The sequence below is a fragment of the Paramisgurnus dabryanus genome, chromosome 6 (assembly GCF_030506205.2).
Source record: "Paramisgurnus dabryanus chromosome 6, PD_genome_1.1, whole genome shotgun sequence".
In the NCBI taxonomy this organism is placed as follows: Eukaryota; Metazoa; Chordata; class Actinopteri; order Cypriniformes; family Cobitidae; genus Paramisgurnus; species Paramisgurnus dabryanus.
Window position 1 is genome coordinate 17,159,099 of NC_133342.1, and position 27,215 is coordinate 17,186,313.

General features: G+C 36.7%; 2 protein-coding genes across 7 annotated transcripts; one reads left to right on the top strand and one right to left on the bottom strand.

Annotated features, from left to right (window-relative positions):
- The first annotated feature begins 242 nt into the window (after nucleotides 1-242).
- LOC135749990 (KN motif and ankyrin repeat domain-containing protein 4-like) lies at nucleotides 243-27,215 on the top strand. 5 transcript variants are annotated; one of them, XM_065268737.2, is made up of 11 exons: nucleotides 263-386; nucleotides 10,733-10,816; nucleotides 15,443-15,520; nucleotides 15,596-16,978; nucleotides 17,067-17,148; nucleotides 17,321-17,617; nucleotides 21,382-21,466; nucleotides 21,672-21,891; nucleotides 23,764-23,906; nucleotides 23,991-24,191; nucleotides 26,818-27,215. In XM_065268737.2, exons 3-11 carry the CDS (start codon nucleotides 15,505-15,507, stop codon nucleotides 26,926-26,928), a joined length of 2,538 nt encoding a protein of 845 aa, XP_065124809.1. In that variant the 5' UTR covers nucleotides 263-386; nucleotides 10,733-10,816; nucleotides 15,443-15,504; the 3' UTR covers nucleotides 26,929-27,215. The 5 variants fall into 5 exon arrangements, with proteins under 5 accessions (XP_065124790.1, XP_065124809.1, XP_065124799.1 ...); XM_065268727.2 differs by having other exon boundaries at nucleotides 10,733-10,807; XM_065268718.2 differs by lacking the exon at nucleotides 10,733-10,816 and having other exon boundaries at nucleotides 243-386.
- LOC135750012 (angiopoietin-related protein 3-like) lies at nucleotides 2,660-6,021 on the bottom strand. 2 transcript variants are annotated; one of them, XM_065268761.2, is made up of 7 exons: nucleotides 5,500-6,021; nucleotides 5,273-5,383; nucleotides 5,057-5,168; nucleotides 4,867-4,980; nucleotides 4,630-4,725; nucleotides 3,115-3,387; nucleotides 2,660-2,962 (listed from the first exon to the last, which is right to left on the bottom strand). In XM_065268761.2, the coding sequence occupies exons 1-7, from the start codon at nucleotides 5,980-5,982 to the stop codon at nucleotides 2,799-2,801; spliced, it is 1,353 nt and encodes a 450-aa protein (XP_065124833.1). In that variant the 5' UTR covers nucleotides 5,983-6,021; the 3' UTR covers nucleotides 2,660-2,798. The 2 variants fall into 2 exon arrangements, with proteins under 2 accessions (XP_065124833.1, XP_065124842.1); XM_065268770.2 differs by having other exon boundaries at nucleotides 3,115-3,384; nucleotides 5,500-6,018.

Here is a 27,215-nt window from a genome sequence, read left to right on the forward strand (position 1 = left end):
ATGGCAAAGGCGGATGGTAACTAAAGACGTTTCCTCACACATGTTCATGGGCATCACTGTCAGACACCCTTGCCCTCAAAGGCCCGTTGAGGCAGATGCATAAGATGATCTTTGCCCTTATGACAAGCCATCCACTCTCAGAGGCTAAATAGAGCCGATGTTGATTGAATAAGCCAATGATGTTTGGCTGCTGCATGAGTTGTTTTGACATGCTAAATCTCCCAGGAACACACAGGATCCCTCGTCATATAGTTTGATACAAGTGGGCCACCACCTGGGGGCTTTGACAGAGCTTGCGACATCTCGGATACTTAAGGATAAAATGTCTTGATTGATGTTTTGAAACTAACAGGTGCATCAGGCTCCAGAAGGAAAACACATGAATGGTGAGTGTATGGTTATATATGTCATTGTAATGTTATTTATTTACTAGCAAATGCCAAATATGCACTAACCTGCTGTGGTCGATCACTTTTGGCGCTTAAGCTGTTAATAAACGGAACTACATGCGTCTTGCGGAAGAACATTGTAGCTAGAGCTGTTCTCGCTGTTTATTTCTGACGAGTCACGCAGGTACTGTGCTACTCCGCAGTGGTTCCTTCCAGACCGGTCCAAAATAGTCCGAATATAAACACTTATTATAAGTTTATCATAATGATTCAACGTAAAACAAAAACACGGTTTGGAAAATTGATTTATGTTGTACATTCTCATGTATTTTTTTAAATAAATTTTGAACACAAAAAAGTTACGAAGATCAATCATGTTTTGTAATGTTCAACCTCAACAGTTATAGTATTATATTATATTATATCATACAATTTTTCATAATTTTAATGTACTTCAAAAAAGGTTTTAAAAATTGTCATTATATTCAATGCTCACAAGGGGGCAATGTTGCTGTATCTATACACATTTATTTCCTTGCAGTAACATTGTCTGTGTACAATTTTTGTTTTCTTGATAATTTTTACATACAACATAAAGCAAAAACTGAATACTGTACTCATGTGTGTTTGTACTTGCATATTTTTAAGTCAATGTGACTCACTCAAACACATGAGAGACACCGGTTCTTAAAATAAAGTTAAATAAAGGTTTCCTGGTTGGACACATTGCAATGTAATTAACTGCAGGAGAGACTGAATCATGTGCAATACACTTTGCCTAATGATAGTGTACAGTAAATGTCTCATCTTTGATTTATCATACTTATTCATAGGTGCTTACTTAAATATGAAACAGTGCTTAAAATATTGTTATATTCAGGGTGCGATTTGTGAAAAAAACAGAGGGGGGGATGTTTTCAGAGGCGTCGATTTCGGCGACGGTGGGTACTCACCATATTTCGTCATGAGTTATTTTGAACCCACCACTAGTTTTTACTTTTTTGACTGTTTTCAGTGGTTATGAAGAGCAATATGAGAGAGAAATTTGGTAATCATTGTCCGACCTAACAAAAATCCATTATAATATATTTTTTTTATATATATTTCTAATTAAAATATTTCTAATATTCAGAAATGCGCTCTCCGCTCACGAGCTCTGATCGGAACAAACCCGAACCTCACTGTCTGCTGAACTTGCGCAGAAACATCAAAATAACCAGCTTTTTAAAATGGTTTTAAACTAAACATTTAGACTATTTTAGCGCAAATTATGAGCTTATTGACGATTTTTTATCATTCTTGACATAATGCGTCTGTTCACAGCACATTTCAAAACATTTTAATTCATAAAAATAAATCATGAGAACATTAACTTCATCACTGCATTTGCAGGAATTGTAAAAAAATTCTTAACTCATGAAGCAGCCTAACGCAATATTTTTACACTAATAGTTTATCTTTCCCCACACATATGAACTGTGATCATGCACAACGAAAAAACACGCAAGAATTAAATCTTGAATGGCAAAACTGTATGGCACAATGTAGTGTCAACTTAAACATATATGAACAATGTATTGATTGCAAAGTTAAACCATAACAGTAGAAACAGCTTTACTGCTGCTTTTAAAGTAATAACATTAACTTTACACCGCAATGCTGAGCTACAGTGAAATGATAGAAAAGACAGATGCATTATGTCAATTAGCCTCATTTGCGCAAACTGGACGCGCCCGCGCCTCGCTAAACGCCTCATCTGCATTTATCATGTGTCACTTCTGCCATTCTCAGTGGTGTGACTGGGACACTTACTCTGCTTGTCATCATAAACAGATTATCAGATTGTGATGTTTATTCTCGCTTTATTAATATGCGGATGAATATGCTGCCTTCCATCGTTTCGACACACAGCTCCATAACCATCTCGCATGTGTTGATAGGCTTTTACTCGTGAGGTGTAACCGGTTCTGTAACCAATCAGGTAGCGCCGTGGGCGGGACATTGAGCAAGTCTTCAGAGTGGTGAAGCTGCGCGGCAGCTGTATCAGAGCCAGCCAAAGCAGCGCATTTTAAAACAAAATTGACTTTATTCAAACCACGGATCCGTGATAAGTTTTGTGATCCGTCTCGCCACTAGTGTAGTAGCACTGATCACTTTGAGGGGGGGATAAATTTATCCCCACCGGGGATAAAAATTATTAAGCAGAGGCAGGGATACATTGACCAGAAAGGGGGAAATCCCACGCATCCCCCCCAGCAAATCGCACCCTGGTTATATTGTATAATGTTGTATTACAATGCTACCTAGTTAACAAAAACACTCATGCAGCTGTTTGGCGTGTACAGTATGTGTATTGGAGGTCTGATCATTTTAACAGCAGCATACCATATTTATGCACATATACTGATATTAAGGGGTTTGTGATTTTGTGAGATGATGAATGGAGATTTTTGAGGCCTTGAGGCTGTTGGTTTTCTTGCCAGGTTTCCAGTGGGTTCCCTTTTTACGAGGTCTACTCTGAATATATTTGCCATTCAGGTTAATGTCCCCACAAAGGCTAAACCACCAACCACCTAGGGAACAGCAGACAGAGAAATACAAGTTCACTATGCAATTTTCGAGCTGGTTTGGGCTGGTTTATGTTCCTTAGTGTTTATAGTACAATATAGCAATTCATTTAAGGCATAAATTACAGTATCTAAAAAACATCTCGGAAGCATCATACCTGTGTAGTCTTGGACACAGCTTGGATCAAGGTTTCCATCATTATGGTCTTTAGTGGAGAACCTCAAGCCGATGTGTTCATCCACGGCAGTGCTCAGATCACCCGACTGCAGCTTCAGGTGGATGGTGTAGTTGGAGGCGGCGTCCTCCAGGATGTACTGATAAACCACTAAATGCTTTTCCTTCCTCCAGTCCTCTATCTGGATATGCAGGAGAGAGTTTCCCTGATGTGCAATAGCATAGATCTTTTTAAGCCCCAGCCAGAACTCACCTACAGTATGAAACAAAGGCAGGTGACACATTTATCTAGTTGTATTATAATATTACAGATTTTCTTTTGCCCCTTTCTAATAATTAAAATTTTGTCATGGTAGCATTTTTTTCAATTACAGAGACACTGAAATGTAATGATATTATCAGATTTACTCATCTATTCACAATGAAGAAATTAATTTTATAAGTAACGATTAATAACTTTGAAGTGTGCAGAAATGTAACCACATACAGTATATAATCATAAATAATATTTCTTTTAAAGGGATAGTTCACCCAAAAATGAACATTTTGTCATTATTTACTCAACCTCATGTTGTTTTAAACCTGAATGAGTTTCTTTATTCTGTTGAACACAAAATAATATAGTTGGAATAATGATTGTAAGCACAGAGTTGCCCGTGCCCATTGACCTCCATATTATTTGTTTTTACTTCTATGGAAGTCATTGGGTACCGTCAACTGTGTGCTTACCATCAATTATAGAAATATCGGTAACACTTTACTCAAAGGAGTGTTCATAAGACTGACATAACACATTCGTAATCATGAAATGTGTCATGAACGTGCATACAATCTAATGTTGTATTTGAACAAATTTGTCAATTGAACAAATGACACTTAATGACAGTTGTCATAAATGTGCATCAAATCTACTTCATGTTCATGACACATGTCATGTCAAGATTATAAACATGTCATGTCAGTCTTATAAACACCCCTTCAAGTAAAGTGTTACCGTAATATCTTTTTATGGGGCGGTTTGCCTGGTCAAGGATTACCATAGTCTCAGATTAAAATGCATGTTGAGCTGCCTTAATTTAAAAACACCTTGCACTGACGTACTGTATCTAACATATATCAGTGCCATCAGATGCACACCAGTATGGATTTTTGTAGGGTTTGTTAGTAAACACTACTTAAATGCCCTAATATAACTAAAGACTAGTCCAGGATTAATCTAAACCCTTTCCAGGAAACCGCCCCTTTGTGTTCAACAGAATAAAGAAACTTATACAGGATTAGAAGATCATGAAGGTGAGTAAATGGACAGAATTTTGGTTGAACTATTAAGTATGTAGTATGACAAGAAAGGCAACAATGTCTTAGGAAATTAGATAATAAAAATGATCTTAGACTCCGTAACTAAGTGCCCTTTTGTGGTGCAAACTATAAACACAACAACTGCTATAAAGACATACACTAATAACTTTACGAGCACAACATTTAAGTTCAAACTCACTACTGAAGTCTCCAAATCCATCCTCATATTTCTCCCAGGACTGGTCAAAGTCCACAGAGCCATCATGTCTGCGCTGGATGACCGTAAACGCTCCATCTGTGGGGGACAGTGATTCGTTTATGAGGACACTAGCACATTATTTCCATCTTAAACTTTAATAAGAATGTCTCAATTGTAGAAGGGAAACATCTCTTGCTGCTTTACGAATTCAAAGCTGAAGAATAAAGATATTATTACCCTCTGTGAATTCACAATTCACAAGAAATGTTTGTGACTGGTTTGGCCTAATGGCATACAGGCCGTTGGACTTGTGTCCTCTGTTGGATACCTCACCACAATCCTTGGGAAGATCTACAACACAAACCCACATGTCGGTCTATTTGCAGTTAGATACTGAAGAAACAAACTGTTAATGCACCTCATATACCACTTGAGAAGCTTCCATCAGATGTGTAGTACGGTAGATATCCAGAGACGCTGTCAGTTTGAAGGTTCCTGTCTGAATTTTCAGCAGTTTCTTGAATCCAGGCAGAGCTCATCTAGATAATTGAAGTATGGAGATTTAATGCTTGCAGTTTCTAGTGTGTTTTGTGTGGTGCATGTAGGGTTTTATAGGTGTTTGTTTGCTGTGAATTATCCGTACTTTATTTTCCAGGCCATTGATCTTGGTCTTTTGGTTGTTGAGTTGTTCACTTTGTTCATTAACAGTCTTCAGAAGATCATGTATGCTTCTTTCCTGAACCTGGATTACCTCCTAAAGGACAACATCAACATCTCAACATCTTTCCAACTTGGGAATGTTACAACTTAACATGTTATCTGTTCGTGCATTCACACAAGTTTATAAAAAACTATTTGCTTCGTTCATACCTTGAGGGTCGAGATTTCTGCAACCTGATCAGGTGACAGCAAACTTTGGGAAAGTCCACTTAACCTCTCCTCCAATCCAACCACCTGCTTCCTCAGGTGGTTTCTCTCATTTATGATATCATCCACTTTAGAGCTGATCTCCAATGACTGGGTCTTTATTTCTTCGTTATTTGCCTTCAGGATCACCGTGGTCTTTTTCAGCTCCTCTTCCTCCTCCTTGATCTCACTGGTTAGCACAGAAAGCTGGTAAAAAGTCTTGTCAAAGATGTTGAGCTTCTGGAAAATGTCATTAATCTGACTCTTTGTGTTTTGCACAAAGTCCCGCAGGCTGTGGCCGAGCTGTAGCATGCCGTTTGCCAAAAGCCGGACCTCATCCAGAGCTGCAAAGCGTGACCGTGTCTCTGTCTGAAGTTCAGGTAAGGTGAATTCAGCGGGGACGGACTCAGATAAAGCCAGGAGAACGAACATCAAAACCAAATTCATGGTTGTAGTGATCGTTGCAGAGAGACTTTTTTAGGATTTTTGAGCTTCTTTTATACTCCCGCTGTTGATCATTAAGCAGACCTTTACAAATCCCAACCCTGTTTCGGATAAGCAAATAAAGGACTGCTTATCACCATAAAAACAACACTTCTTCGCAGTTTACATAACATAATGTTACAAAGATTATATGGTGAGTCTGTTTGCACTATGTGTGTCTTTTTGTGTATATTGATTTAGTAGAATGGCCTGAGGTGACCATTTTATTTTGAGAATGAGTGAAAAACAAGCACTACAATACAACAGCTTGTGGCTGTAAAAGTCTTTTTCAGGATGGTATACCACATACTTTGAATGCATCAGCAGGCAGCACTCCAAATAGCTGTTCGGAAAACAAAACAGTTCCAAAGTTATTTGAAAAACGGTCTATTTTTTAAGAAAATGTGACTCACCACAATGTTATGCTATTTTGCTACTCATTGCTATGCAGTCACGGGTTCTGTGTGGATGTTAAAGGATTAGTCCATTTTCAAAAAAAAAAAATAAAAAAACTTTCCAGATAATTTACTAACCACCATGTCATCCAAAATGTTGATGTCTTTGTTTGTTCAGTCAAGAAGAAATTATGCTTTTTGAGGAAAACATTCCAGAATTTTTCTGATTTTAATGGACCCCAGCACTTAACAGTTTTAATGCAGTTTAAAATTGCAGTTTCAAAGGACTCTAAATGATCTCAAATTAGGCATAAGGGTCTTATCTAGTCAAACGATAAAAAAATATGCACTTTTAAACCACAACTTCTCGTCTTCCTCCGGTCCTGTGACGAGCAAGCGCGACCTCACGTAATTGCGTAATGACGTCGAAAGGTCACGTGTTACATATATGAAACGCACATTTGTGGACCATTTTTAACAATAAACTGACACAAAGACATTAATAAGTATCATTCGACATACAATAACGTCTGAACGGTGCTCTTTTTCCACGCTTGTAAACACTGGGACGTAGTTTCGCATACGTCATCCGTGACCTCTTGACGTGATGACGTATTATGTGAGGTCGCACTGGCGCATCACAGGACCGGAGGAAGATGAGAAGTTGTGGTTTAAAAGTGCATATTTTTTATTTTTCTTGCCAAAAATGACAATGGTTTCACTAGATAAGACCCTTATGCCTCATTTGGGATTTGCATTAAAACTGTGCAAAAGTGTTGGGGTCCATTAAAGTCCATTAAAATGAGAAAAATCCTGGAATGGTTTCCTCAAAAAACATAACTTCTTCTTGACTGAACAAAGAAAAACATCAACATTTTGGATGACATGGTGGTGAGTAAATTATCTGGATTTTTTTTTAAGAAAATTGACTAATCCTTTAATTTGCTGCTATATGCAGTACTAACAGAAAGAAAGTAACCAAAGCTGTCACTGGGAAAGTAATTTTTTAAAATGGACAGTAAGTATACAGATATGTACATTTTAGTTACCAATATGTACCTTTAAGTTACTTATAAGCACACTTATATAAATGTGCCCCGTTGACAGCTTTGTCAATTTTTTCTGAGCATGATATCATGTCCATTATACGTAGGGTTAAACATTTTTAAATGTCTTACCTTAGAAAACACCATAAGAATTTGTGCTATTTTGTTTTTGTTTCTAAAAAGAAAAAGTTTCATGATGCAATACATTGTGCATTTTCAGCAATTAAAGTGTCATCTTGCCTTTTTAGATTATGGGGTATTTGATTCTCTGTGGTCACTATAACAAAGTACCCCTCCATTTACCAACGACAGCTACTTTGATTTTGGCCACTAGAATTCATGGGGCCTGGGACAAAATTATATGTATGGACCCAAGTTTCTATTCAACCAGCAGCGTAAAGATGCGTTTAGTCCCAGTTGTCATATATAAAGATGGCTCTGCTTATTGTACGTCTATAGTCTTTTTTGGGCTATGGTAATATAAACATCTCTGACTTTATAACTCTTCAGTGCCCAACTTTATTATTAATGATACCAAGTGAGATTATTTCCTATTTAATAAAATGCTTGCTTCATCTGTATTCTACTGTATTTCACCAAATTCACAGTGATTGATGAATTTAGAGTAGGGTGACAACACATTGAACATGTTCATTTGTCAAACTAGATGAGCCAAACAAAACACATGGCTATGAGGAGCATTAGACACAAATTTGTTCATGAAGTTTGACCTTCACAAACTGAGGTTATCTATAAAATGGAAATGAGTTGAATAATTCTGCTAAAGCCAAGCGGAGTTCCGACAAACAAAAATCCCAGAAAACCTTGATCCACTTTCTGTTAAAGATTAATTTGTGTAGGTATGACACAGATGCAAACCTGACCTCATCCGCTTTTTTGTCAATTACTGGGGCTGTGTTGAAGTATGATGTAATCTGAAATCTAACTCTGTTGCATTACACTTATTGTAAAGATTATTGTAACATTTTACTCACTAAATCACTATAAGAATCAATTTCATGCTGTTTAAAGGAAAACACCACCGTTTTTGAAATGTTTTACTATGTTCTTACCTCAACTTAGATGAATTAATACATACCGATCTTTTTTCAATACGTGCACTTAATCTTTGTACAGCCCGTTTTGAATGTGTTAGCATTTAGCCTAGCCCCATTCATTCTTTAGGATCCAAACAGGGATAAATTTAGAAGCCACCAAACACTTCCATGTTTTCCCTATTTAAAGACTGTTACATGAGTAGTTACATGAGTAAGTATGGTGGCACAAAATAAAATGTTAAAAACAATTTTTTAAGCGGATAAAAAATAAGAACAAAATTGTACGGCGGAAGAGCACTTAGTTTGCAGCACAAAGTGCTCTTCCAACATACATTATAGTTCGTCACATTTTATTTTGTGCCACCATACTTACTCGTGTAACTACTCATGTAACCGTCTTTAAATATGGAAACATGGAAGTGTTTGGTGGCTTCTAAATTTATCCCTGTTTGGATCCTAAAGAATGATTGGGGCTAGGCTAAATGCTAACACATTCACGACACGCTGTACAAAGATTAAGTGCACGTATTGAAGAAAGATCGGTATGCATTAATTTGTCTAAGTTGAGGTAAGAACATAGTAAAATATTGAAAAACGGTGGTGTTTGCCTTTAAGATTTTAGCTATAAAATAACCATAGAGAATTTATTTTTCAAATGCTCTAAAAGTACAATTTTTTCTTCCTTCTGGATGGATTTTTGGTAACATAAAAAAATGAACTATTCACAGTATCATCACTGTTTAATGCAATAAAATATTTAATATGGTATCATTTAAAATTCATTGCTTTCATTATGAATTCATTATTTTACTTTAAAATGTATTTCATTACTGCTGAACTTATGGGAAATAATTTTATCCCACCTCAGGCCCAAATTACTAGGGCCATGACTAACAAACATATAAGAAGTTAAAATAATAATTTATAATTACTAAAAACAGTATTCTGGTGATTGTATCGGTATTAAATCATAAAAACATATAGTTAAATGTTGTGAGAATTTTTCCTATTAGCAAAAGGAAAGTTGACATGTGTTTCTTTCATCTTTGACAGTTGAGGAACTGTAGTTATGCATAGTTGTCCCCATCAATCATGTAAGACCATGCAAGTCAGATGACTAAAGTCTTTTTGTTTAGTGGGTGTCACATGCACAAAGTGTATTTTTATATGGTATTTTTATATCTCACAGTTTGTCAGTCACAGAGCTAGAATTGTTTCTTTGATTTCCTTATTTAGTTCTGTTATATTTTGTATTATATTTTAATGTAGGTGGTTGTTACTGTAGATTGGCCAAAGTAAAACAAGCCCACGCATGATTTTGTTTGTTTCTATAGATATACATCTAGTCTTTTTTATTGTCCACCAAGCAAACATGTCTACGTTAGTACAAACAACAACAATGGTAGTGCTTGCCTGAGCAAACATTTTTAAAAATGGAAAAACATTGCAGATCAATGCAGTTACTAATTAATTTCTGTTTTTGCACATTACTGTAACAAAAATGCAACTAAATTATGCAAGTCAATTCAAGCCACTTTTTAAAGTTTGACATAGCTTAGAAAAAAGATGAAAATGTTAAGTTAAAGTAACATAAAAACATATGTTGATTTAATATAATTTTTATAAAGTAGCTGAAGCTGTTTCCCAACTTTTCCAATAAAAAAATACAAAATCAGATTGGAATAAAAGTCACTAAAAGAAGGGAACAGAGATACATCAGGAATGAATGGCTAAAACCCTTAAAGACTCCTAAAGAAGTTCAGCAATATTTTCATCATCATAATGGATGGCGACTACTATGTTACAGTGGGTTAAATTACACTTAAACTGTGTGGGTGGCACGGTGTGTGCAAAGAATCTTCTGGGTCACAACAGGGTCCTGTTTCACCCAGTTTGACATGTTTTGTGAGTGCCTCAGATTGTATACTTAGGCCCCCTGCCATTACATGGGTCCTGTTTAGAGAAACATCTCTCATTTTCAGTCGCACAGTGCTCCACCACCACCTAGTTGTTCAGCCCGCCCTCTTACATTCATTCGATGAATTATGAGCCCTGCTTTCCACCCTCTTGCTCCGATTGGACAAGGCGGAGCCAAGAAAATCCAAAGTGCCCACATCCCACCTCCCTTTTCCACACACAATAACACTGCTTATGTTTTGCAAGAATTTTACACTGGCATTGCTTGAATGTCTTTTGTCTGCCTTCCCCTCTGAAGCCCTATTTCTCTGAAGAAACAGAAGAGGTGAACGAGCTTCTTAAAGCACAGAGAGGACACAATGGCAAACTTGTGGTATGTAAGGTAGGACATAGCCCTATTACTGTTTTAACAACAGTATATAAGTCACAGAGAGTTTTTATTTATTTTTACAGAAATCTGTGTTGAGCAATAACAGAATATTTTATGCAAGTTTAAAAAAAGTTTTGAATCTGTTTTAGTCATTTAGATTTTTGATGTGATATTTGTTTTCAGGAAGCGCACTTTTTTTGGAAGTGGGATTCACAGACTTTCCTCTGATTGAGTGATTGTTTTGCTTAAACAATAGAGAGATGTCCGGGTGTGCATAGTTTGTGTGACAGGACCAGGAGCATAGACTAGATTCAGATTGTAGTTTTTAAAGACAGATTCTGTTTAGAATGCTGTTGATTTTGATTTTACTTGGCTGTTGTTACACACACGTCTTCTCGTGTAACTGACATGTATGCGCACATATTGTTGTTGGCGGAGAGCCAAGATTATATGCATGGCCCAAATTCTGCAGACATGGAGGAATAGATGAAACAACACACTAAGGATAAGAAAGGAAGAAACCACAGGAAGGAAACCTCACAAGTGAGATCACTGAATATCTCATTCGTTTAGTCTAGATAAGAATAAAACTAAATGAAGACTTCCTCATATCTACTACTTTCTGATTTTTTTATTGTTGTTTTTAGTGACGCCTATAAAGAGATCTCATCCATGTCTCAAGATAAGCCAAGATACCAAAGTCTATGATCATAAATTGGACATGAGTGAAACGCATCTCATATAGACCAACAACACAGAAGCAGAATTATAACCTACAGTCTCTGTTTTTATTGTGAAAACTCCAGTAGCAGAGCAAACTTCACCACACCCTCTCATCATACAGTAAGTGAAAGGGTGATGGGGGTCAGGGAGCAGGATCCTCAATCCTCCAGCCAAACTCCAAACGGAGAAAGAATGAGGACCTGGGCCAAGGAAACCACACCGCTTATAGGGCCAAACAGGAAGAGCAAAACGTCTGTCTATTGTGTGTGTGTGTGTGTGTGTGAGAGAGAGTGAGAAAGTGTGCAGGACCAGCAGTCTGTGCTATGTGAAAGTGAATCAGGCCTCCTTGAGATAGAAGTGCATGTCAAAACATAGCTTTAAATAGCACAGATTTTCAGAGAAGAAGAGAGACAGGGAAGTGGCATTTGACATCTTTATACACCGCGAAAAGATAGCAAGAGGAATGATCTTATTTAAAAAAAAAATAACACATCATTTCTAAGTTCTGCACTGTGTGGCAAAGTTTCCCTGAATCCATCACATCTGAATTTAGGGGTTTGAAATTCTCTCCAGGATAAAATCAGTTTGTTCCTCTCAAGTTTCCATCTTGGTGTTTTTTCCGTCTTCCAATCCTGGCCTTAAATCTGAAATTCTCCGTTCCTTCAGAGAGGACACAATGTTTTAAATGCTGTTTTTATGGTGGTGGTAGCGTTTTTTAAGTTGTCATGAGTTCCAATCCAATTTGTGGTTCGAGGAAGAATGCAGCGGAGAGAAATACATTTAATGACAGGAAAGTTTTTTTAAGTGCTACAAAGTTGTGTAAAGGAAACAACCATTGCTGTGAAATGGAGCGTATAAATACGGAGTGAAAAAAGTTGACATAGTAAAAGCAACCAAAGCAAACTTGTGCAGAGTACATAGAGGAGTTTGGATACTTGCCTGCATATGTGAGATGTGACACTGGGGTCAGTCTGTGTGTGAGTACTAGGGATGCATGATAGGATTTTTTTGGGCCGATACGGATTTAAACAGACAACTTCTTGCCGATACCGATATTAAAAATTTTATACAATACTATACAGTTGGTCTATTAGCTAGTTTATTTCTAAATCAAATTATTTTTACTGAACCTTTTTACTGGATAATTAACATTCAACTGACCAACATAATAAGAGAGGCACAAAGTAAGCTAAAACAAATATAATAAGACAACATGACAACCTTCAAAGGTGGTTTTTGCTATTCTGCAATTTTTTTATTAACAACATTAACTCATTCTTTTTTTTTTTTTTACATATAATGGATTTCTTTATTAAACATAAATAATGCCAGTGCTATTGCTTTAAACAGAGTATAAATATTGCTACTTCTTTTCCCCCACTAAAGTGCAGTCTGTTTCTTTTATTGTCCAAGACATTTGAGCCAGCTCAACAAAGTTTTTCTGTCGGTGCTTAAGTATAGTGCACACCAGAACATTAAATAATTTTTATTGAACAACAGACATGCAACTCATTGCCTTTTTGTGGTTAATTAATAAACAATCGGTATCGGCCTTTCACGTGCTATTGCCGATATGCAGATGGTTTCAAATTCATAAAAAAACGGCCGATAAATATCGGCGGCTGATACATCGGTGCATCACTAGTGAGTACATTTGAATATTTACAGATTAGCACATTTGCCTTGATTATCAGGATATACAAAAGTTTATATAAAGTTTTCCACAAAATTCCCGTACGCACATTTTCCTATCAAAAATATCGGTAGTGCATTTTATGCTTAATGTCAAGGCTAATATACAGTAAACTACCATTCAAAAGTTTAGAAATACATTTTTCAACATTTTAGACTGGTGGTAAACTCATCAAAGCACATATATAACTTGGGGAATTGTGTTGTGATAAAAACCATAGATATACATAATAAAGGCTAGATGTCTTACTGCGGAGTCTCTAACGTCATCACCGGCGGCCATCTTGTCTCAGTCAGCTCGCTCACTTGTAGCATTGTGTTGTAAAGGTACATGTACTTTTAAAGGGATAGTTCACTTTAAAATTAAAAGTCTGTCATCATTTACACATCCACATGTTGTTCTAAACCTGTATGAATGATAAACACAAAAGAAGATATTTTGAGAAATGATGGTAAACACACAGCAGATAGTGACCATTGACTTTCATAATAGGAATAAAAAAATATGATGGAATTTAATGGGTACCGTCAACTGTGTGCTTAACATCATTTATCAACATATTTTCCTCTTCATTTATCACAATACTTCCAAATATTTTTTTCCCACTATGGAAATCATTGGTCACTATCTGCTGTGTGTTAACCATCATTTCTCAAAATGTTTTCATCAGAAAAAATAAATTCATACAGGTTTCGAACAACATGAGGATGAGTAAATGATAACAGAATTTTAATTTTAAAGTGAACTATCCCTTTAAATAACCATAACTTGCTCAATTTTCTACAAAATTACAAATGGTTTGGTTTCTTACAAATGTTATTGATGTGGCTATAATTCTGGATGCTTAAACATATTTCATTAACATTATTCATAAGTATGCAGTGTCATAGGTACATCTCTGGTGTTTATAACAAACCAAACCTATTAAAAATCGGTAGAACGTTTAGCAAGTTATAGTTAATTAAAAGTACACACACCATTAAAACACAATGCTATGAGTAAGCAAGCGAGCTGACTGAGACAAGATTGCCGCCAGGTCCGGACGTCAACCACCATTGGCCGGCAGCGCGGGGGAGACATCTAGCCTTCATTATAGATATATCTATGATAAAAACATCCAAAAGAATTTCAAATTATGCTATATTTTAGCATTTTTTAAGTAGCCACCCTTTACCTAAAATTAGCAAATTCTCAATAGACATTTTATCAAGCAGCTATTCAAGTATGAGATAGTTTAAAAAAAATATTTTAGTTTTCTAAATTAATTTTACATCTACAAAAGTAATTTCAAACATTTAAACATACGCCTTCCAGATTTTTAAGAACAGTCCAAATGTTTAAACAGTATTGAACCTCAATCCAGTGGCGGCTGGAAAGCAAAATAAGTGTTTGGGGTGTCTTGTGTGTGGCTCATCATGTCAAAATATGTATTCGGTGCGTTATGTTGATCGCACGTCATGTCAAAATACTTGCCAGCTGCATACACATCAAAAGGGTTCATGATAAAAGAGATGCTCACGTCTCGCAAGACACTAAACTCTGATTACATATGAGATTAAGTGAGTATCTAGCAAATGCGAGCATCTCTTCTATCATAAACGCTTACGAAGCATCTTGTGCAGGAACGTATTTTGACATAAGGCGTGATGCACATATTTTGAGCCACACACATAACAATGTTTTGACGAGTTTCACATTCGTGCCTCCTCGGGAAAAGAAGTCACGAGCCACCGCTGACCTCATCAGCTTCTTTATCCACTGAAAGTCTTATAGCCAGAACAGGCCAGCACTTATTCCTGTGTATGTATGACTGATGTGTATCTATACAGTATAAGAGAGAAGAAGCACAAACAGGTATAAAAGGATTTGTTATGATTTTTGAAAAGATTAAAGATAAGATTTTATTTATCACATTGTGAGGTATGCAAAGTTGTGTGCGGTGGTGGTTTGTGTGTGTGGGACCCGGTGGAAGTGTTTGGTCTCAGCTGTTTTTGTGTTTACTGCATAGCTAACATTGTTTGGGCTGTGGCTGCTGCTGTGGTGCCTTCAATGTCCTGCGTGGTCAAAGGGAAGAGACAGGAAGGATCGACTTAGTAAATCTACATAATACTCATGCACAGTCCTCAACATAAATGCGTCACACAAACGGCATTTATAGAATTGGTGCTTATTTCTGTTCAATTTTACACATCAGAGTAACAGTAATTTTTATTTGTCATCAGGTGGAAGGAAACACCAAACTAAAGCCACTGAAGCTGAAAACTCATTACTTTTGGTAAAAATAATGGATTCACGAAAAGGTATGAATCAATAGTGTTTACAGTGATTTGCATATCATTGAACTATTACTGCTAATTTTTGTGTTTTTCTTTCAGCAAATGGTATTTCACCAAATGAGAATGGAAGCCAAAGAAGACCTTCATATTCAATAGAGACGCCCTATGGATTTCATCTGGATCTGGACTTCTTGAAGTATGTTGACGACATTGAAAAAGGCAACACCATCAGAAGGGTGCCTATGCAGCGAAGGCAAAGGGGACGAAATAATGGCATCCTGTCCCGTAACTTAAGCCTCCCAGGTTACGGATGTCGAGCTACGCAATGGAACTCCCTCAGCACTTTTTGGCCCAAAACCCAGCCCTTCGACTTTCGCTCTAGTGACAGGAGGGCAGAACCCATCTACACGCCCTTAACAACAGCAGAGATGGATGCTAGCATTAAGGCTTTCGATGAGCAGCCTTTAGGATGTTATGTCAGGCCAAATCTCTTGAGAGCTTCCAGTTTACCCTTGACAGTTTTATTGAGAAAACACTCAGAGTCAACCGAAGACCCAACCAGCCCCAAACAATATTTAGCAAAGCAAAACGGTTCATCGGAAGATGTCTTCAATGCATCGTACAGCAGGACGGCTGGAGCGAACGGGACCCTCCGGCGGCTCACGTCAGCTCTTGAGCGGGTTGGAGAATTGGAAGAGGAGATCAGAGTCATTCCTGAGCTCAAGGCTCAGATCTGTATTTTGCAAGAGGAGCGAGAAAGGCTTTTACATCAATTGCATTCCCAAAATGACACCACTGGACCTTTGGATGATCCTACCGTTCCCTTGTGTGCTTTGATAACTAAAGAAAATAAAGATCAAGCAAGTGACGATTGGATGAATCGAGAATATGATCGACTAGAGAAGAATGTCAAGGACGCAGTAGTGACACCTTCAGTCACCCGCAAAACACTTCCAGAGCGATCGCCTCACGACGGAGACAAAACCAAATATCTTACTGAGGCTCTACAGAAGAAAATTGTGAATTTGGAACAAGACCTTCATAGACTGGAAGTAGAGCTGGAAAGGAGTAGAGATCTGCTGAAACAGCAAGTAGAGGAGAGCCATATCAAGGATGAGAAGATCAAGCAGTTGACCATACTGCGTGATACAGTGGCTATACCTGAGACTAACTTGGTAACTACACTAAATCTTGAACCTGTGCTAGAGTCATGCGAAGCAGCAGTAGGTGAGCAAGCTCAAGAAACAACTGCAAATGAAGATTTAAGGCAACCTACAGTATCACATGCAGACATAAAGTGCCATGTTAAACAACTGCAAAAGCTCCTTCAAGAGCAGTGGGAATGTCTCTGCAAAGACGACATATCAGGAAAAACATCTTCTGAGCATCTACCACCACGGGTCTGCACTATTCAAGAGAAGTTAGTCACTTTAGTCAAGGTGCTGTCACTCTATGTGCTTCCTACTGGAGAACCAGAACCAGGTATGATATCATTCTTTAAATCTGCACATAATCGTGTGTGTGATATACTTTGATGTGAACATTTCTTGCCATTTTTGAACATCTCAAGAATCCAAAATGAAAGAACTTGGAAAGGTGGAGTCTGAGAACCTTAAAAGACAAAGTCTGAAGAAAATCAGTTTAGGAGAAAGGTACGCGTTTCATTACTCTGTAGCAGAATGAATGATCTTTGTGTGTTAAATTCCTGCTAGAGATCTTTTTGATTTATGTTTACTTCTGTAAACTTCTCAAACTTCTGCTAGTTACTTTTAAGAATCCAACAGTTACTGTATACTAATCCTCGTGACCTTTATTGTTCTGAAGTGAAAGTGTTGAGCATAGTAAAGAAGACTTTTACCTTGAGAAGAACACCAGTCAGGAAACTGACAAACCATTGACCTCCTGGATACTAGACCCTACAGTGCAGAAAGGAAATAATGAACTAAAATACAATCAAAAAGATGCCATCGATGAAAGGACCACAGAACAGCAAGATCTCAATAAACAAGCAAGTCAAGAGGGAGATGGGACTGAAATAGTAAAAGATGAAGAGCAAAGGGTAGGAGGAGTGGACTCTAGTCAAAAATCACAGACGCACAAAGTAAAGAGTGAAGAATACAGGTGAGTAGATGTTCAGTAATACTCTAGTTTTGAAACACTTGACTGAAACAGTATATATTTACAATATACAGCCATGATAAAAAAACAAGAGACCACTCCAGTTTTGCCTTTAATCCTCATTTGTACATGTATAGACCAATTTCGTGTTTGCAAACAGAGATGACGTTTTTTGTGGGCGGAGCCAAACTGGTTGCAGAAAGTGACTGCTCCGCAGTAGGGTTGTGAAGTGTTTTAGCATTAAACCGTGATTTTTATGGATCCGGTGTTCTGTCGAAGTCTGATTCCTTTATGTTTCCCTTTAGTGCAATGTTTCTTATAGCATTTTTTTAGATAGATCAAAAGTTTTAATGGCTTGGCTACTGATATGCATGTATGTAATGTATATGTATTGTTCTTTTTTGCTAAATCAAATATTTTTACAGTCAGAATCGCTAAAGTACATGTAAAAGCAATACTATCATGTATTATATATAATAGCGTTTATTAAATATTTCATAATTTTACAGTTTTTATTATTTCTTCCTTAATAAATTATAATTGTAACATGATAAAAACGCTATAAGAAACACATGGAGGGAACAGACTTCGACAGAACACCGGACATCTTCTCTACTTATTTTCTATTCTAATTATTAAAAGATTTCCAGATGATTTCCTTGCTCCATTCTGTCCGTTTAAGGGCTTATTGTAATCATAAACACCTACGTTTATCTTCAAATGATGTATTTGACGATGGTATTCTATAAAAATGAAAGCCATCTTTTTTGGCATTCTTATTCTGACACTTAACAGCACAACCGGACATTTTCCAGTGAGTTATCTTGCTCTTTTCACTCGTGTCTAATTCATTTCCACCGTTTTTCTGCAACCGCATTGCGCGCGCAGCTTGCAGTGACGTAACTGTGACGTCTACTCTAAATTGGTCTATTACGACCATTTTTTGTCCAGTGTCTGTTGAATTCCAACAAAAGCAAAGCTCATGAGTGACATAAAGTTGCCCAACAGCAATAAAAGACTGAGTGGATGCAAAGACACAGTAAAGATATGATAAAAAATCAGGGTTATTCCATAAAATTTATTTTCCTAAAATACATGTAAAACTTTTGCCTTTTGGGTAACACTTTACTTGAAGGGGCGTTCATAAGACTGACATGACACCTTCATAATCATGACATGACACGTTTCATTGAACATAAAGGAGATTTTAGGCACGTTCATGACAACTGTCATTAAGTGTCATTCGTTCAATTATGTCATTTTTAATGCTAAGATGACATTGTTTGAGATGTCTTTGTTATGACAGCTTGACATTAACTAATACCTCATAACAACTTAACATTACAAAGACAACATATACAAAAGATACAAATTAAATTTGTCATCAAAATGTAATTAAGTGTTAATACTCTGTCAAGTAGTTTTATAACAGCGTTATAAATATTTTTTCTTAAGTTTGATAATTTTTCTGCCAGATTTCTGACAAGTTGTGATGTATTGGTTTATGTCAAGCTGTCATAACGAAGACATTTGTCACAGTTCTCCAACATAATCAATGACAAAAGGCAAGATTACAAAACTTACAGGACTTTATTCAAGTAGGACAGCATGACACGATGACAGGGCAACAAACAGCACATTAGGGCAGACTATAAAGGATAAATGATAATGACAAACAGCTGTAACTAATGATGAGTGATTAACTTTACACAGGTGTGACTAACTAAAGGTAACAAACAATATTAATGAACAATGATAAGAAGGAACATAATAAGACCAAAACCCTGACAACAATGTCCTAAACAATGTCATCTTTGCATTAAAAATCACATAATTGAACAAATGACACTTAATGACAGTTGTCATATAGACCCCTTCACAGTTCACGTGCAGGCTGTTCCCACTCCGCATGTTGGGGTCAGAAAAGTCATTAAAGCAGATTGAGTTGCGTATTATTCGGTATTGTCAAAAATGCCTACTTGCGTCGTGGGCTTTGAAAATCACACCAGGTTTGCCGTTAAGTTTTTCGGGATTCCTGCAGAATCTCAAAAACAAAAAATACAACATCTGTGGCTGCAAGCAATAAAACGTGCAGACTGGGACAATGCAAAAACCTTGAAGGGGTCTATATGTGCATATCTCCTTCATGTTCATGACACGCTCAATGTTCAACACATTTGGTATTGAGAAATGAATTTGAACTGTCTTGTTTTCTCTGCAGTATTCAAGAGCGGAAAACACTGTATATTTTATGTTATTTGTATTTAAATTTTTAGTAAATAAATGCAAATAAAAACTATTTTTTTTAGGGACTTGACAGAAGAGATGTTGGTAGTTGGCAGAATGAAACAAAAATTATAATTTTACTCAAACACAAACTTTTTTGAAAAATTGAAAATAATCTTGAAGTGGTCTCTTAATTTTTTCCCCCGGGCTGTATATTTATGAAGAGTTTGGTTCCAAAACGCAATAAATTCATTTTGACTAATTTTGGTTAAAATGTGTTTTCTATACCATGCAAGTGACAAGATGAAAGCAACAGCTGGCATTTTTCCTTTGCCCAAGTGCCTTTCACGTAAATTATTTGATTTTGATGGCTTACGTTTCTTTCCCGCCACAGAAAACCACCACAGGGTTATCAATGCTATCAAAATAATTATTTTGTTTGTTTGTTGATCACAAAGTACTGTCAGAATCCTGCCAGATCCTGTTTGTATTTAGTTCTAGTTTAGCATGGCAGGGTTCTGACAGTACATATGTTTTATGTGGGAGATGCGTGGTTTTAGTATTGGTTTATTCTGACCACGCATTTCCCGGGTCTCTTCACTTTTTCCCCGATCCCTTACTTGTAATGATTTCCAGGTGTATGTAATTTACTTTGTCCCTATTTATTGTCCTTGAGTTTGCTGTTCTGTGCACGTTCGTCTTGTCTTATATCCTGTTGGTTCCTGTGAGAGTTTAGTGAAGTCTTTGCTTGTTTTATGTTTGAAAAGTTTATTGTTAGTTTTGTTAAGTTTAGTGTCGCGTTTCCCTTGTCTTGTTTTGCCCCCTTGTGAGTTTTGTTTTCCCTGTTTACCCTGTTATTTAATAAATTCCTTTGTCGTCAATCGTCCGCATTTGGGTTCGTGTCTTGTGTCTCCAAAACCCTGACAAGTACAAGTAGATGAGGAAAACTAGGATTCCGAGAGTATTCTTTCTGTGTAAAATGAAGAATTGACTTTTTAATACTACAGATACAATACTGATTTTGGGGGTAACAATAAAAAAAAGGCATTTATCACACTTTGGAACCGAACTCTTCATATATTTGTGTAGTTTGTACAGATAGAGATATAATTTATATAAATTTGAAATAAATGACTTGGACCAGCTAATAAAGAAAAGCAGCTAATAAGAGCCCATGACAGATGGAAACTCCCCCCAATAACTCCAGTTTAAAAATCATCTCAGGTTGAGACTTCTGTAGCTGCTTGATAAAAGTAGGCCTATGATTATGCAAATTCAAGGCAATGGGTGGCTACTTTGAAGATGCTAAAATATAACTACAGTTCTGGTTTATTTTGGATGCTTTTGGTTACAACATAATTCCCACATTAACATTTGTCTTATTCTGAAGTGTTGGTGAGTTTAATGTCTTTAGGTTATGTGAAAAATATAAAGTGTGTGAGTAAGAGAAATGCTTTCAGATGATACAGCAATTTACTGTAAGCAGTTAGTAGATTTTTTTCACAGAACATAAAATGGAAGTCTAATTTTGTTTTTTACAGGAACGCGGTCAATAAAGATTTCATGGATGCATGTAATTTCCTAAACAACCACATGGATAAATTGTCTGAGCCTGATGATGAAATGGTAATTCTTCTATAAGAAACTTTGACTTAATGGTTCTTTGAAGAACCAAAAATGGTTCTTCTATGGCATCGCTGTGAAGAACCTCTAAGCACCTTTAATTTTTAAGAATTTATATTGTATGTTGCTTTACATAAACAAAAGTTTTGTGTATTAAATCCCTCTTCTGAATGGTATCATCAGTAAACGTCTTATTGTCAATTTGCAGAGCAAGGCTCTCACTGTGGTGTTCCAGCAATGGTTTCATGTGTCTGCTGAGGAGGACGCGCAAGCTGACATTGTTGCTTTGTATCTCAATGAGGTTAATTTACAAACACCCACAGTTCTTCCCTTCCTGGTCAACATGGTGGATGATAATGGAAACACTGCTCTGCATTACAGCATCTCTAATTCAAACTTCAATATTGTCAAGCACCTTTTAGACACAGGTCAGTGATAAAAAGGTAACCTCATCTAAACTCATCTTTTGATATCCTGGAGGTAAACGTTTAATGCAAGTCCATCATTATGTGTAAATTACATTATAAACTAATTTCTTTGCACCTACAGGAAGCAAAACAAATTTTTAAGTGATTACAAGTCTTATTTACGTTCTACAAATCTACAGCTCTGTTAAAAAAATCTAGTGAGCTGCCTGACAAGACAGCATAAGGCATCACTGGCATGCACCCAAAAATATTTTTTTAAGATAACTCATATTGCCCAAATTGTAAGGCAGCATTGCATATATTCTTGTCTGAAATTGTGATCGCACCAAGATTTGCAACACAATAAAAATCTGTGAAAATATATATTTTTATATAAATACAAGAAGTAATACGGCAATATGTTGTTATTCTAATAAATATTAATAAAACATTTCAATATAATTTATACAAATGGATAATATATACTTAAGATTTATACATACTGTATGTGTGCTATGTATTTCCATGCTTATTGGAGATCACATTGTATGTTTGCACTTATAAGCAGTTCTATTTTTTGGGATCTCAAGCAATATTGTTTTTCAGCATTTATTAATCTGGTTTAATGTTTATGCCAAGCATTGTTCATGTTAGTACATTGTGCATTAACTACTATTAGCAGTTATAAAACGGTACATTCCAATCCTTGATTCTGATTGGTCAAAAGGTGTGCTTTATTCACGATAAAACACTGCTACTGTACTGTATGACTGCTTCACCCAACGGTTCTATATATCACTGCGCCCGTGTCGGTTTGTGTTTTTATTTGAGCTTTCATGCATATTACACATTGGAACACATTTTTGTTTATGGTCAGGGACTATTTTTTCTAGCGGAAGGAATGCTTTTTATTGATTTAACTTCATGAAAGTTGCACAAATTTTTTTTTACTTTAATATTGTGTGGTAACCGTTTTATAAAAGCAATAAGGTACTTGAGGCAAGTGCTGTATCGTGAATAAGTAACGGCTGAAGGGGTTGCAGGCACTCAGCTTTGCGTCGTGCCTAACAACGCCCTTCAGCCGTTACTTATTCACGATACAGCACAGACTCCCATACCTTATTGCTTACGTATAACTTTTGATTATAATAATATATTAGCAAATGCTAAAACTAACATGAAATAGGATCAATAATTGCTGTATTGTTCATCCATTTAGCCGATCTCTGGGTCTGGCGGTACCACTTTTAGCATAGCTTAGCATAATCTATTGAATCTGATTAGACCATTAGCATTGAGCAAAAAAATAACCAAAGAGTTTTGATATTTTTCCTATTTAAAATTTGACTCCTCTGTAGTTACATCGTGTACTAAGACCGACAGAAAATTAAAAGAGTTAGGAACTTCACCTTCATTCTGGTGTAATAATCAAGGAATTTGCTGCCGTAACATGGCTGCAGCAGGCACAATAATATTAAGCAGTACACGATGTAACTACAGAAGAGTCAAGTTTTAAATAGGAAAAACTATAACTTTTTGGTTATTTTTTAGCGTGATGCTAATGGTCTAATCAGATTCCATAAAATGTGCTAAGCTATGCTAAAAGTGGTAACGCCAGACCCAGGGATCAGCTGAATGGATTCCAAAGTGGTAAGAATCAAATGTTTAACTCTATAGGGGAGCTGGAAAATGAGCCTATTATCAAAAAAAGTAGAGTGTCTCTTTAAGTTTTGCTACCAGCTCCAAGTTTTGCATAGATTGTCCATGAAGCGAAAAGGCAAATAAAACATGCCTTTCAAATTTTTTATAACATAATCAAAGATGGCAAACTTTCACTGTGTAGAAAAATCAACCATAATAAAGCTTTCGGTTTTTGTTTTCTGTTTACTGCAGGGGTGTGTAAAACAAATCTTAGTAACAAGTCTGGATATACAGCTGTCACGCTGGCCTCCATGTCAGATGCAGAATCTCCAGAGGACCTGCAAGCGCTTCAGCAACTGATGGAGCTTAGTGATATCAACAGTCATGTTGGCCAGGTGATGAGTGGTGTCAGCATTTAATTTGCCACTTACTGTAATGCGTGTCAGGCGGACGTCTCTTTCAACTCAATTTCTCTTCAGGTGGGACAAACAGCCCTCCACTTGGCAGTAAGACATGGACGCGTCCCAATAGTTCGTCTCCTGCTGGCACAGGGAGCGGATCCTAATGCCCAGGACCAGGCAGGAACAACCCCATTGATCAGCGCATGCGATAGGGGGAACGCCAGCATAGTGCGTATTTTGTTGGAGGAGGCAAACTGCGATGTTAATTTAAAAGATAAGGTAACTTTTTTGGCATGCTGGCCACTATTCCAATTATAAATATTCCAATAATTTTATAAAGGTAAAAAATATTCTTTGAGAACATTTTTATGGAATATTTCAGGTTTAAAACAGGTTCACGTTAAGCTTTAAGCACACACTCTGGGTTATTAAAGGCCTAGGTTGTTTTTGACCCATAATGGGTAAATATTGGACAGAACACACCGCTGGGTTCAAATTGACCCAATGCTGGGTTATTATACCCCATGGTTGCATAGCATCAGCCCAACATTGGGTCATTTTTAACCCAGTATGTGTTCTGTCCAAAATAATAAAAAAGAACCCAGCCATTTTTAGAATGCAACTATGTGTGACATTCCTCACAAAAATAAGTTTAACTTGGTTTCCCTGGGTTAAAAAACAGGAAATTTTGTGGGTACAGTTATGCAGTTTCAACGGAAGTGTATGCGGAAACAAATAGACCATGCTAACCAGCCAATCCTTGACCCTTCGCTAAACCCTGCAATTTGCACATGATACAGTACAAGGAAACCAGAAGAGGACAGAAAAATCTTTCCTCAGGATAAAAATCTGCAACACAAACATAAGTGCACATGCCACAGTCACCTTACCACTAAAAATAAAATTTTGGCAACCTTATAGCTTAAATAAAACACATTTGTGAATGGAAAAATAGCTTTAAGCACCTACACAAAAATGCAAGCTATATATTTAGTCTTTTATACAGGGTTCCCACACTTTAAATTCAAGGACCTTTAAAGGACTTTCCAGGTCCAATCCCCTCAAATTCATGGATTAAATGTGCAGATACATTTCAAGTGACAGCAAGGTTACATCGTGTTACCTTTTAAGATACATTGTTACAGTTCCCTTTTGAGGGAACTCGCGCTGCGTCAATGCGGTGAAACTTTGGGGACGCCTGCAAGTGTAAGTGTGTCTGAATGTGTATATCAAATTCAACCAATGGTGAGGCTTAACGACAAAGACAGGGTGACGCGAAAGCCAGGAAGTATATCGCTATATGAAATATTGCCATAGACGGCGGGACGCAGGAAGTATGGCAAAGGAGACGCAGCGTCTCGTTCCCTTCTCAGGAAACAACAGTTACATACGTAACCCGACACGTTTTCATGTGTCAAACACAACTATGCAAAAAAGCATTTTGGTATGAATCAACATTCGCATACAGAAGATAAAAGCATTTAAAGCGAACAGTTAAGCAAAAAAGTCAACAATTTTTATGATAATATCCTACACTACACAGGGAATAATATGGATTTTTTTTTTCAAAAAACTTCTTGGATAAAACAGATTCAAGCACTTTCAATGACCTGTATCTATGTATGTATATTTTCAAAAACTTCCCAGGGCCTTGAACCCCCCCCCAGATTCACAAACTTTCAAAAATTTTAAGGACCCGTGGGAACTCTGAATTTATACCCCAAGAATATCTTTTCTCATACATTTTTATTGTAAGTGCATTACATAAAAATAGCATAAACTCACAGCACCTTCAAAAAAAAGAAGTCCAGAATGTATCAAATGCATGATAAAAGCCATTCAGAAAAGTGAATGCTTTTACAGTATCTCACATTTGGTCTCTTTGGAGCTGGAGTGTGCAGGCTTTTGATAGAAAAATTTTTTGTGACTGCCAATATATTTTATCTATAGTAGATGTAAACAGCATCTGTGATATAAAGCTTGTTTTAAACCCAGAAAATTAATTCATTTTGCCAGCCTTGGACACCTCTGATGTTGCCTGGCATCAATATTGTTGCAAAAAAACAACAGAACTTTATAGCAGAATGCAGTGTGGGTTGAGGGTCAGTTTTATATGGGCAGATGGCATAAATAAATGCCACCTGCTGGTCGCTGATGTGATTCCTGAAGAAATCCTGGAATTGGTCAATGAATTTTAAACTATCAGACTCAAACTCTTTGTATTAATAATAACAGAAACTGACAGGTTGATGGATTAGCCTGCAGTGTACAAATACCACTTACAAAGTGAACGAAAGCTCAGGAATAAAGGTGTTGGTCTAATCGCTTTCTGTGTTCGAGAAAGTCTAGCTTGGCAGCTGTGATATTCCCACACAGCCATGCCTTATCGCCTCTATTCCGAGAGAGGGGGAGAGAATTTGGATTCATGTAAGACAAAATGAAAGTTGTCAAGTATACTCCCCCGCATCTAAAGCCATGCTGTTAGTCAAGTCACGTCTTACGTTATGACTGAAGTAATGCTTTGAGAACTAAAGCATTGTAAATCCTTTACGAAACTATGGCACACATTTGACTTTCTTCTAAGAGGCATGATGTTAAACTGGTAATGTATGGTGCTTGCAACGCCAGTCATGTTGCTTTAATTAACACCATCTACTAAATGCATAATTGTAAATGTACAGAAAATGAGAGATAATACTGTCAGAAACTGCACATAAGAGTTTAGATACTGTGCAAGCACAGCTAGCATTTTAGAAATAATATGATAAAGGTGGACCATGGTCACATTGTGTTTATAGCTTTAGGACATCTGAGTTTATTGTCTATCATATGTGAAAGCAAAAACAAATGAACGAATGATACCTGGACCATATTCATATATCATGTGTCATTGTTTTGCCTCTAGGGTGGTCGCAGTGCACTATCTCTGGCAACACAGGCCTCCCATACAGAGATCGCAGATCTTCTAAAAGCCCGCACAGAAACCAAGAGCTCAGACAAGTGCAAGGTGTCCTAGGATGAAGCATGGACATCTTATTCCTCCCTGCTCATTTCACTGAGCTTCATTGAGCATAACACTTATACTTTATGTACAGTAACTTTTCAAAAGGTATTGGAGAAGTCTCAGTAATATTTCAAAATTTTGCACACTAAAATGAGCTTGCTTGTATGTAAATATGACGTTTGTTAAAACCTGATTATAAAACACAAATCTTATTAATCCCACCTGGAAAAGCTGCTTTTTACAACTGCTTCTGTAATTGTTTAAGTACAATAAACTAAACAATGGCAAGGAACTTTAAA